The sequence below is a fragment of the Crocuta crocuta genome, unplaced genomic scaffold (genome assembly GCF_008692635.1).
Source record: "Crocuta crocuta isolate KB4526 unplaced genomic scaffold, BGI_CrCroc_1.0 scaffold116, whole genome shotgun sequence".
In the NCBI taxonomy this organism is placed as follows: Eukaryota; Metazoa; Chordata; class Mammalia; order Carnivora; family Hyaenidae; genus Crocuta; species Crocuta crocuta.
The window spans coordinates 1851690-1865382 of NW_027531562.1; the positions used below are offsets into that span (position 1 = coordinate 1851690).

A 13693-nucleotide genomic window follows, 5' to 3' on the forward strand; every position below is an offset into this window, starting at 1 on the left:
GGAGGAGAGAGGGGGCAAGATGGCGGAGAAGTAAGGAGCTCTGTACTTGCACTCGCGCCCATACATCACACAGAAAAGATCTGAAGCCATTGGAAACCTTACAAAACCTGAGAGATTGGGAGAAAAAAGACGCAGANGCATGTTAGTTGAATTAGCCTGTGTGTTGTGTGCTCCTGCTCCCTGTGTGTTTGTCTGTCTGTTTTCTTTTCCAGGGCTACCTCAAGAAACAAGCCAGAGTAAACAAGGTTGAGAGTCCGAAATATCACTANAGAACAGAAATAAAAAAAAGAAAAAAATTAAAGGAGTTCAGGTTACACCTTTTAAAAGGTGTTGAGGGAAGGCTTCTCTAAGAAGTTACTATTTCAGCAGATACAGAAGAGGTTAAAAAAAAAATTAGAAAGAGGGCATCTGATGGAAAGATGCAGGCAGAGGGAACTGACAAAGGTCCTAAAGGCAGGGGCAGCGCAGCTTGTTCCTGGGATAGCAGAGAGGCCAGTGGGAATGAGGTGAAGTGAGCGTGAGGAAGAGCAACTGGAAATCAGGTCAGAAAGGCAATCAGGGGCCTCTGAGTTAACAGGAGCTGTTTCAGGGTTTTAAGCAGAGGTATGATATGACCTGACTTGTGTCTTAAAAGGATCATTCTGGCTTCTATGTTAGAAACAGACCATAATAGGAGCAGGATGGGAGCAGAGAGACTGGTCAGGAGGCTAGTGCAGTAATCCAGACAGGAGGTGATGATGGTGGCTAGGACCAGAGTGGGAGCAAAAGTGGGGAAGAGAAGTGGTCTATTTGGGGTAGTAAAATCTACACTGCAGGGTTGTTTGAGAATCCTATGAGAAAATGACTGCAGGGAAAGTGCCTAGTAGAAGCCTAGTACAAAAAGGGTGGTTAACACCTCGTTTTTATGCTACATTTGCAGGTAGAAAAAGTTCTCTAGGCCTACAGGTAGATGAAAGCTAGAGTGTGATATCCAAGGTCAGCTGACCTGAGGGTTGGCAGGTGTCCCACTGAAGGGGGAAGGGAGGGTAGACTGACCAAGGGGCTTAGTCTTCTTGCAGCCTTTGCTTCATATTCCAGCTCAAGGATGAGTATTTCCAACAACCTACAAGACACGTTTTCTTAATAGTTTTATCATGTAATCAACATCAATGTATTTATTTTTAAAATTACCTGCCTCACCTCCACCTCAAGCCAGCTACCCATCCAAATGCTTCCTTCTAAGGAAGAGGCCAAACATTTGGCTTCATCCTTGCACAATAATGGAACAAAACATGCTACCATTGGAGTTGGTATGGTAGCCATTATCTGCTTAAAACATCTCTATTTACAAAAGAAGACACAACACCCAGAAGGCAACATGATTAGCCACAGGCCACTTCCTTCAGTAGCCCTCCCCACCCTTGCCTGTTCCACAACACAGAAGTCCCTCAGATTGGCTGTCACAGGCCAGTATCTCTGCCCTGGTCACTATCACAACTGTCATGACCTCCTTCCTGTTACTGTCAACTAAATCTTCCAGAAAGGATATTGGAGGCCATGGCCTACACTGCTTTAGGTGTGCTGCCTCTGAGTTCAAATCCTTATTTTGTAATTACTAGCTGTGGGGACTAAAGCAAATTTTCTAACCTGTTCTGGCTTAGCTTCTTTGTCTGGAGAAGTCCTACCTGCCACAGCTTAAACAGAATAAGGCACATAAAGCTCTTATCGCAGAGCCGAGCACAAATTAAAAGCCCAAGAACCATTAGTTATTGTGGCTTGTATTATACTCTCAGTAATAGTAAGTTCACTTTGAGAGAAGCTCCCACAGGTGCCTGGTGAGCAAATTCTCATTGCATTGCTCTGGTCTTCAGGACCTTGTAGCAACCAGGTCTATTACATGTATGGGAACTTTCATTGCTTTCTGTTCACAAGCTTCCAGTCAGCACAGCTCTCTAAACCTACCCCCACCCCATTACCATGCTTGTTCCCAGTTCCCACCTCTGTGTTTTGGTTTATGCTCCTCCTGCCTGAAATACCCACTGTCCTTCTCTGTCTAAATCCTGGCATACCCTTCAAAACTCCACTTGAGTTTTCGCACTTGACAATAACATCCCAAGCAAATCCTAGCTCCACTGATATTATTTCTTCTCTCCAATACTAAGTATTTGCATGCAGTATATGTATATTTCTTACTGAGAGGCATGGGAGCATTCAGTTAATAGTATGGGTTCTAGAGCTGGCTACCTGGTCTCTCTCAGCCACAGTCTCCTTATCCACACAATGGGGTTAATATTAGGGTTGTTGTGAGGATTGGATATATAAATTCTTAGTAAAAATAATCATTAATATATGTTATTATTGTATCTTGACATTAACTTTTCCATTTTTTAAAAAAATTTTTTTTTGTTTTATTTATTATTAAAACAGAGAGAAATGGAGAATGAGCAGGGGAGGGTCAGAGAGAGAGGGAGACACAGAATCTGAAGCAGGCTCCAGGCTCTGAGCTCTAAGCACAGAGCCTAGTGAAGGGCTCAAACCCACAAACCATGAGATCGCAACCTGGGCCAAAGTCGGCTGCTCAACCAAGCCACCCAGGTACCCCATCTCTTCCTTTGTTTTAGGCACCTTCATCTTCCTCCTCCAGGTTATCTCGTCTGTGTATACTATACTTTTATCCAGTGTCTTAAATCACAGCTTAAATTATGGAGCTCAGTCCTGAGAATTTTGACATCTGCCCCCAAATATTTCATCTAATAATCCATTCTAAAAGTACAGGTATACCCAAGAAAACACCACCACCTCATCTTAGAGCCCATGGATGGTACACAGTATAGGGAGCATGGTTATTAGCCAGGGTTCTGAAAGAAGAGGAAGACTGAAGAAAAACAAAGACTCCCTACTAACTAGAAACATCTGGTCTATTTCTATAGGGAGATAACATTGGGGATGGTAAGTGATTCTTGGGTTAGAACAAACAAATCAAATAGCAGGGACGATGGCTACAATGTTCCATTCACATACTCCTGAGGTACTGGTCTGTGCACAGCTACTGTTCTCTTTACTTTGTGCTCCATTCAAGGGGGCCCGCCATTTACCAGGAGCCATGTTGGGTGTGAACAATATCAAGAGAGATTCTTGCACCAAGCAGCACCACATCAAGCTAATGCACTGACAAGTGTTGTTCCTAAAGACGCATACTCTATCACAGTGCAGTGATCATTGTGCTTTTTCTTTTCTTTCTTTGGGGGAATCAGGTTTAAGAAAAATAGCTACACTTTTCATGATGAGGATGGGGAGGGGTTGACCTTTTACCAGCATTGCTTCCAAAGATCAGGTAAGAACTCTTTCAAGTCAAGAAGACCACCTTACCTCTATTTTTTCCCATATGGCTTCATAGTTGTCTTGGTGTTGAATATCTTGCATCAGTTTCTGAATTAAAGCAGATTTTGTGGCAGAATGGCTCTCATTTTTCTCAGAGGATGAAGCTCTCTCTGACTTCTCATCAGTGTATTTTTTCATACCAGAGAGAGGCATACCCAACTCCTCATCAGAAAGCATGTCACTCAGAGGCCCAGATTCAATGCTCTCCCCCAACGAAGAGGCTATGTCACTAGATGAGCTTGGAGACACTCTGCCTAGCCTCGTGTGCTTCTTCTTGACATGGTAAGTTGGATAGATCTCAGAATCCGAATTCATTTCAGACAGTTCCCAGTCATCGATATTTTGAATGGTTTCTCCTCTGGGTTTCTGAGGCAAAAGCTTTGTTAGGTTTTCCAATTTCAGAGCCAAAACTTCTGTCTGCTTGAGGTGTGAGGGCAGGGCCAGGTATTCGTCAGAGCCGTACCAGGCCTCCACGACCTGACCGTTCCTGGTGACATGGCTTGGGGAGGATGAGTAACTTTTTTTGCTTTTGTGTTTTGAAAGAAGGGGCACTGGGGACAGGATGCTGTCTGAGCCAGCAGAAGATTCACTACTTTGAGTAAGAGGTGGTGAACTCGATGTCTCTGACTGCACTGGCAACTTGGCATCCCAACTTCTCTGGCTACATGGCTCCAGAGAGAATGTGGAAATGGAATCTGTTTCTGGCCCCTCTGAGGCCTTGGAAGTACCTGGAGGAATTCCATTAGACACTGCTGAGCTCCTCATATTTTCGGTTTGCTTGCCTGAACCAGCTTCCCGTTTGGGTGCTCGGCACAGAGGCACCTCTGCTGGGACCTTGTGTGGCTTTTTAAGTCGAGGTTTCTCTTTATGGCAGTCACTAAGCCTTCCAAGGCTGGAGGAGATTTCCTTAATGTGACTTTTGACTGTGTTCTCAAGATTCCCATCCCCCACCTTGTGCAAACACTCATATGACTGGCTGGCAGCAGACGGGCTGTTGGGGTAGGAAGATTGTAACAGCAGACAAAGCTTGGACCTGTCAGGGGGTTCCATCAGAGAAGGGGTGCTTCTGCTCAGCTCAGGCTTGAGATGAGCCATCTGCTTCTTTGCATCAGTGCCTTTCATAGTATCCTTAAAAGTTTCCTCTTTAAGGAAAAGCCCTCTTTTTGGCAATGTGGGCTGCGTGGGAGAGTCCTCGTTGTAATTAAAGCAATCTCTGATGGATCGCTTGGGAGTTGCATTTTCACAAGGCAGGGGCTGTTGGTCCTTTGCCCCAAGTTGGGAGGTGGAATTGGATTCTTGCTTCACAGCCTCAGAAGGGGGTTGATCAGAATTTGTCAGAGCTTCCCCTGAAGATGATGTCCCAGGCATTAAGCCTGGTGGCTCCTCAACCGTAGAAGCACTGTTTTTCTCGCATCCACCTTTGTCATCTGCTGAGAGAGATACTTGAGACTTCTCCTCACTGACTGCTTCGCTGCAGTTGGAAGGAACAGGGTCAGTAGCCACCGTAAGTAACCCAACGCTTCGGATGAGCTCGGGGAACTCCTTTTCCATCTCACCGTAGCTCCAAGAGTCAAAGGGTTTGGTTTTGACCTGGCTAGAGGTCATGTCACCTAGGCCACCAAGCAAATCTTCACTTGGACTGTAGTCAGACAGTTCAAAAGCAGTAATACCACAATCCAGGGACAAGTAATTTTGAGAGCATTTGATAGTTAACTGTCCTGAGTCATCCACTTCTGTTAGAGAATCAAGCCGGCCCTGAAACAGACAAGGGAAACAGTTTCAGTAAATGCAACATCAATTACACTCTACTGCTATTCAAATGAAAACTTAGCAGAGGTCACTGTAAAAGTAAAATGCAGCTGTCTCAATTGCTTCTGGTTTAACATACAGAAAGGCATATTAATCAATTATATTGCTTTATATAGTATCCTGTTCTTAAATATTGGGTATTCCTTTAATCTGGAAAATAGAGCCTTGATAGAAATGGTCAAGGCCAAAAATATCCATTATTGCCTTAACTTTCTATTTTAAAATAGCATATAGTTCATTGAATAAAGCATTTCTCTTGTGATGCCTTATGCAATGAAATTCTGGGAATGAAGTAATGTAAGAGTAAAATCTCCATGAACATTTGTTTTGCCTATTGCTATCATTCCAGCATCTACCGCAGTGGGTAGCTTATAGAAGATGCTTAATAAATACTTTTAAGTGTATAATTAATTACACTAAATCTGTCATGTTAACTATGTATTTCAGATATATTTGTCATATTCACAAATCACAGGAAGGTGAACTGTGATTTATATACCTCACAGAAATAGTTCAAGACCAGCTTCTGTTTGTACCCACCCTTTGGAAGGTAGACACAGGTAAACCTAGGGAAAAGTAATGAATATTAAAACCTTAGCATCTCAGTCCCTGTCCTCTCTGCCTTGGCATCCATTTCTCATCCCCACTTCCATTTGTATGTTTTAGATACCAAGTGTGTCTCTCTGTTGTTATTAATAATTCAAGATAGGCCAGTTTGATTTGAAACCCCCTTATGCCAAAAAATAGCTTTACAAGTGTTCTTAATTTTTAATCTTTAATTATGTGATTAAAGCTTTTGTCTCATCAGTAATGCAGTTTCTAATATCACACAAGTGCGGAGATGTTTGATTGATGATTTGCTGAAGACAGGAGGGCCCTGGAATCCTGTTATATCTACCATGTTAAGAAAAGGCTGGTCTAATCTAGCCCCTTAGGAGGTGAAGGAAGGAAACTAAAACACGAAGGGCCATTCAATCCCCCAGACCTCTTTTCTCCTGGAGGAAGACCTGGGTGAGCAAAATGAAGTCAGAGGTCATGTGGCCACTGACTTAATGTCCTTTCAGCCAGGTTATCCCAAGATCTGGCCATTCTAGGACCTTACACTGTTGTTGCTGTTGTTGTTCATTTGTTTGTTTTATTTTTGGAAATTTTCTCTCCCTTCCCACCTTCACCTTGCATTTATCTACTACTCCACTCACTGGTATTCTACAACATTCAGATAAATACTAGTAAGCATCATTTAGCTTTTCTAAGCCTCAGCTTCCTGATCTATAAGTGGGGATGGTTGATTACTACTATTACTTTTTCATTTAATCTTCACAATAACTTTCTTCTGGGGCCTGTACCACTGTCCCTGTTTTATATAAGAGGAGACTAAGTCAAAAGAAGGTATATAACTAGCATACAGGCTTGCAACTAGTGACTGAACTAGGCCTTAAATGCTGGCTTTCTGACCCTAAGTCTACCCTCTGGCCTCTATATCATAATTTTCTTTGATTCTTTGGCTATTATTTTAAACAGATGTACCCCCCTCCTCCAGTTTGTTCTTCATATTGTCACTAGAGTAATCTTTACAAATTACAAATGTGATGCTTAAAGTCTTAATTAGCTTCCTGCTGCTGGGTTAAAAATCCAAATCCTTCCAAGGACAGTCATGTAGAGGACACTCTCAAGCAATTCTCCCCTCCCTGGCTGCACACAGCCACAATGTTCTCCTTTCAGTTTTTGAATATAATGTGTTTCTTCTGCCTCAGGGCCTTTGTACATGCTATTACCTCTGTCAAGAAAGTTTGCCACCTACAACACCCCTTAACTAGTTTATTCTTACTCACCCTTCAAACCTCAGATCAAGCTTCACTTCTTCAAAATTCCAAATTCCCACCAAAGTCAGCTTTTTTCTTACAAGCTCTCATAAAACTATGTTGTTTTTTCTTTTAAGCATTTACATCAACTGTAAATAAATACTCTTGTGATTATTTGATTAATTTGTTTCTCCCACTATTCTGTAAGCACCACAAGAGTATCAATCACATAAAAACTGACTAACTCACCAGAACATTTGCAACATTTGGCATATTGATGTGCATACAGTAAGTATTCACAGATACAACTGTTGAATAAATGAATGGGTGGATGAATGATGATATTTTGGAATGTATCTCTATGCCTTCATGTAATTTCTTCTTCTGATTAGGCAGATTTAACTGATTCAAGTGACCAAAAGCCCAAGTTTCAGAGCCAATTCTAGCTTCAGCACTAATTAGCTATGTGACCATCAGCCAGTAGTCTGATGTCACTAAACCTCATTTCCTTCATCTGTAAAAAGCAAATGATATCCCATGTCAAGGGCAGTTATAAATTTTAAAGGAGACATTATATGTGAAACATAAGTTTGGCACATGGATAGGTGCTCAATGAATCTTCACTCTTACTACTTATTATATTATTACTTTTACTAATCAAGTATATTGAGGGGGAAAGCTTCATCAAAATGAGAGGTATCCCTATGCTAAATTACATTGTACAAAATGAGAAACCAATATTAACTGCCAATCTCAACAAAAATATCTAAATGAAATTGTGTGGCTCTTATGTTTCATTCCTGGACCAAGCCCTTTAAATAATACAGTCAGAAGTCAAATCCACCAACTAATGAGCCATTGGAACCAAAGTCACACTTTATGCAGTTTTTAGCAGAGTAATATAGAAATTCTTATTTAAAAGCAGGGCTGTTCAGGCAACAACAGATGTAGGCAAGGATATGGAGAAAGAAGATCTCTTTTGCACTGCTGTAGAGAATGCAAACTGGTGCAGCCACTCTGAAAAACAGTAAGGAGGTTCTCAAAAAATTAAAAATAGAACCACCCTATGACCCAGCAATTGCACTACGAGGTATTTATCGAAGGGATACAACTGTGCTGTTTCGCAGGAACACATGCACCCCCATGTTTATACCAGCACTATCGACAATAGCCAAAGTTTGGAAAGAGACCAAATGTCCATCAATGGATGAATGGATAAAGAAGATGTGGTGCACACGCACGCGCGCGCGTGTGTGTGTGTGTATACACAAAATGGATTATTACTTGGCAATCAAAAAGAATGAAATCTTGCCATTTACCACTACATGGATGGAAATGGAGGGTGTTATGCTAAGCAAAATTAGTCAGTCAGAGAAAGATAAATATCATATGACTTCTCTCATATGAGGAATTTAAGATATAAAACAGATGAACATAAGGGAAGGGAAGCAAAAATAATATAAAAACAGGAATGGGGACAAAACATAAGAGACTCTTAAATATAGAGAACAAGCAGAGCAGATAGTTGCTGGAGAGGGAATGGGCTAAATGGGTAAGGGGCATTAAGGAATCTACTCCTGAAATCATTGTTGCACCATATGCTAACTAGCTTAGATATGGATTAAAAAATAAATTAATTAATAAAGTTAAAAAATAAATAAAAGAAGGGTTGTGTTTTTTAACTTTTTAATTCAGTGCTCAGAATTTATGTCTTCACAGAATTCATATTATAAATGATAGTTAGGTTCCCAAGCTATCCCAGAAGTTTGTATTTAAATTACTAACTAGTTGAAATTTGCATTATTTTCTATCATTTTTGTCAAAAAAGTACAGCACTGCAGCTCCTTCAGTCAGGTAAAAGAGGTTTTAAGTAAAAGTGTTTCTATGATGGATAGAGAAAAGAAACTTGAGGGTTCAGGTAAAAATTAGACCCCTACAAGCATCAGGCACATGTTTCTGGCCATGTAGAATACTGTAACCCTGGGAAAGTATTTGGTCTCCATTTTGAGATACTGTCTTAAGTATCTTAAGATCAGGGAGACTGTAATGCTCAAAAATAACTGGTACTCAAGAAGTGATATTAGATGAGTTTATGGCATGGGACTACATCTCAGATAACTGGGTATGGCTACCTTTTCCTAAGTTTTCCCCGAAGATCCCCTTCCTAGCCATTCCTTTGTTTGGAAAAGAAAATACCATACTCAAAGACACTTAATGCTTCAAAGGGAACTCTCTCTCAGCCTGTTCCCAACCAGGCCAACTATTTCTGTGCATGGCTGACTGTCATTCAGGGGCAACTATTTTTAATAATACTGCACTTTTAATGTGATAAAAGACCTCCCTGAACAACAAAACAAAAAAACAGCGTACAGTGTATCCATTTCATATCCTAAAGACCAAATGATAAGCATCTACCCATGTATTTTTTTTAACACAGTTTGTTATTAACAGCATTCTTCAAAAGTACATTTTCTAGATTTCACCATGCAAAGGGAATTTGTTTTTAAAAAAAAGTTCTCTGAAGTATCTCAGAGCAGATGAATAATGAGTTTCATTTCTTAAAATATTGCTTAGTAATACTAATATTTTTAGCCCTGCTAAAATAGTTCTGGACCAGTTGTCCCAGACAGTTTTCTAATGTGTATAATTAATAGTCTCAGGTAGATAGGGAGGTGGGGAAGAGTGCATGTTATTTTTACTGTCTTTTTTATACTTCAGAGATATTTAATTGTGTAGGTGCTGTTAGCTGTGTCATGGCTGCCTACCAATGTCTAAGCTTGAATATACCTTCACTTCATATTCTATGAAGCAGTTTCTCAGATGAAGCTTATGTTTTATGGAGATGATAATTTATTCACTGTATTGCTGGCTTCAATCTTGTCTCAGACATCAAGTAAACCCTTCCCTTGCCCCCAGTTTATAGCAAAAAATTTTGCTTTGCTCCTCACCCATAATTAACTGAAGCTCTTCCAAATGTCTTCTTAGAATTTTTTTAACACTACATTTTGCTACTGAAAAATATGAGATTTAATACTCATAATTTAGAGATTTGAATATCTCCCTATTAAAAAGCCGCCAAAGTTATATCAGTGTCCACTGTCACTTCAGGGTCAGTTTTGTACCCTTATTTAGAGTTCTTACTGAGAAGAGGGTTTGAAATAGAATTTTAGCTTTTAATCAGGGGTACAGTAAAAAAAAATTTAAATGCCCTCCCCTCCTCTTCCTCCTCTAATCTTACTACATGGTGTTTGTTATGCCTCAACTACCAACATAGAAATTCACAGACCTCTAGCCAGAATGCCACACCACCCCCTGAATCTTCAGACCACATGAACTAGATTCTGATTCAGATTCCTTTCAGCCCTACCATGTTGGGATTCTATGATTATTAATGTGTTCTGGAGAGCAGCAATAGACCAAGAGGGAGACGTAATGATAAGGAAATAGAAATGTAAGCAAAGTTTACTTTCTGATGGGCAAGGGGAAAATACTCATTAATAATTCAAAGACTCTCTATTTTCTACAGGCTAAAATTAGGAGTCAAATGATTAATTTCCAAGATTGATCCTATTCCACCAACCTAAAATGGCATCTCTGTCTTCTACACCTAAAGCAGTGATTATCATCACTATTTAATTCAATTTAACCCATCAGATTTTTATATTCAGTGATACTAACAAGGTGCTCTGGCTGATACAGATGATTATAATCCAGTACCAACACTCATACAGTTCAGATCTAGCATGTACTTTGTTATTGTATAAATTGACCTGTGACAAGTGCTCACAGAAGAACACACAAAAGGCTATCTTGTGTGTGCTCTGGAAGGATAATGTATTCCCAAAGAAAGGGTATCATTTAGGTAAAGTGCTTACTACACCATCTGGCTTATAGTAAATTCTTAATTACTGTTTGCTTTTGTGTTGATATTATTAATAGTTACCACTACCTGTTGATTTTCCCTCAACCTCAGTCATGTTATCTGTAAGATGGATACAAGAATATTATCTGTAAAATAAGAATACCGGCACCATCCCTGCCTACCCACCAGACCTGTTTGAAGATCTGACAAAATTACGAACATGATTCCTAACATGTCTCATTCATCTTTGACTGTCTACTGCCTTATATAGTAGGAAATCAATACGTATTTAGGGGAGGTAGAAAGGAAAGCTGGAAGGAAGGGAGGGGCAGAGGAGAGAGGGAGTAAAGAATCACTCTTATGATAACTGAGATTAAGAGGTAGTTTTCTTTGTTTTATTTGTTCCTAGATTTATGTCCTTAGGTAGTCCTTAACCTCTCTTAGATTCAGTTTTCCCCATCTATAAAATAGAACTGTTTTTAATATCCCTTACCTTCCTTACTAAATGAAACAATAAATATAAAGTGTTTATCAAAGGATCTGAAATATAAAAAATTCCAGTATAACACATTTTTTACACAATGTTGAGCTTTGCCCTGTTTTCTATTTGTTTAGTTGATTGGTTTTGTTTTAATACATTTGCTAATTTGTTTTCAAGATATGGTCTGCTTCATATTTAAATTAACATTAACATTTTGTTTTTGCAAACACAGAAAAGAGAGAACTTGCCACTTTCTCAGCTTCCCAACTTATCTAATATGGCTCAGAAACTCAAGTGAGCCACATTGAAAAATGAAATTCACTTTCACTGGAGGGACATCTACTATGCCAGGTTATCAGCCTGTTTTATGCCATTTCCCTCTTCATTCTACAAGTTTTCCACAGCTGAATTTATTCTGATAAAGCATAGAATTTTATCCTAATTCTCTTCCTGTTTTTCACAATTCCAGTGTGCTTGCTGGCAGAAACAAATAAAACTAAGCAGTCATTGAAATGTTCTAATGGAATCACACTAGAAGCACAAACAAATAGGATCAGGTATCCATTGCTTTAGGAAGATGGTAATGGAAACAGTGCTTCAGTTCATAGAAAAATATCAACAAAGCAGATGGCTGAGAAGGCACTGTTCCTTTATCCCTCACACAACATATTCTTGCATATTTATGACAGAACTAAATAATTCCAAATGTGGAAACATGCTGAATTGTTTCCAATCAAATACGTAAATAATTGTTGAGCTCACATTGTGAGAACTATAATGGATACTACTTAATATAAACTCAAAAGATAGAATTGTGGCCAGTGACAATTCGTTAGCCTCAATGGCTTTTCATCATTACCTGGGCGACCACTTCATGAATGACACAAACGCCTGATGAAAGTATTCCACAAAACAACAGCGATGATAACAGTAAGCCCCAGAACACTGCTATATCCCCACTCTACAACAAAGAGTTGGTGATTAGTAAATATTTATTTAATGAATAAATATATAAGAAGAACTGGTTTGATCCAATAATTTCTAATACCCCCTCTAATAGTAGAAACTGGGCAGATCTGATGTCTGATTAATACTGGATGTTAGCACCAGCAAAACACATCGGGAGGAAAAACAACAACAAAAATATAGAGATTGAAGATGGCAGGTAGATTTCTAGAGAGCTCTTCAGAATTTAGATAAATCTTTCCCAACTCTCATTTCTACCTCATTACATATACTTCATGAATACCATATTTAGGGCAAAGTTGGACAGTTTGGGATTCTTCATAGCCTCCCAGGAACACAAGAGTCCCAATCAAGGATGCTCTAGGGAATTCCACCAGGGACAGATGGCACCTGGGTACTAACATACACACCCACGTATCACCCTATGATTAAAAAAGGACTCTAACAAAGTTGGAATCACCTCCCTCACTGCCTTGATAAGAGAAAAAGCTGAATGAAAACAAAGAACATGACTTAAAGCTAGAAGTGAGCTTAGTAGATTTTGATTCTCATAAACCTGCAGGGAATTTGCTACAGCAAGAGCATCGTTATGAAAACAATAATCAACAAGTATATATCATTTATGAGAATAGGCACAGACTTATTTTGTGTTGTTGATAATGTTGAAGCCACTGAAACATTAATACTGAATTATGCAATACTCATCATAAGACCTTTTAATCTTATTTATGTGTCTTGTAAACTTCTATAAATTGTATTCTCCACAAAACCAAAGGTAGAGCACTAAACTGGATGTCAAGAGCAAAGGGACTATCTAAATGTACAGGCACACATTCTATGATTCTATATACCATATCTATCCACCCATCTCTACCTAAACACACACACACACACACACATGCACACACATATGCACACATGCATGCACAGCCCCTGCTTAGTTAGCACAATGCTTTGCTCCTATAAGTATGTCAATTTTATTTGGGATTAGGAGAGTTAACTTGATTAAAATTCACAGCCTTCATTCCCTTTTTTAAATTTTTTAATAGTTTATTGTCAAGTTGGTTTCCATATAACATCCAGTGCTCATCCCAACAAGTGCCCTCCTCCATGCCCATCAACCCCCATTCCCTCCCCCTCACTCCATCTGCCCTCAGTTTGTTCTTGGCATTCTCTCATGGTTTGCCTCCCTCCCTCTCCCCCACTATTTTCTCCCTTCTTCTCACCCATGGTCACAGCCTTCATTCTTAAACCATGCATCCAAAGTGACAGCAATAAGCTCTTTAAACTACTCTTGATATGAGTACAAAAAATCCAAACATATTGGTTGTATAAAATTCTGAAACCCATTTGACTTGTTACATCCAGAATGATTGTTTTAAAGCATTAATTTAATCATATCAATTCCCTAAA

At 39.4% G+C, this 13693-nt stretch overlaps 1 protein-coding gene across 1 annotated transcript in view; it reads right to left on the minus strand.

Moving 5' to 3' along the window:
- AKAP6 (A-kinase anchoring protein 6) overlaps positions 1 to 13693 on the minus strand; it is a 494727-nt gene that overhangs the window by 276705 nt on the left and 204329 nt on the right. The window contains exon 4 of the mRNA XM_077772716.1: positions 3349 to 5115. Within this exon, the coding sequence (XP_077628842.1) occupies positions 3349 to 5115 (1767 nt within the window). The remainder of the gene's footprint in view (positions 1 to 3348; positions 5116 to 13693) is intronic.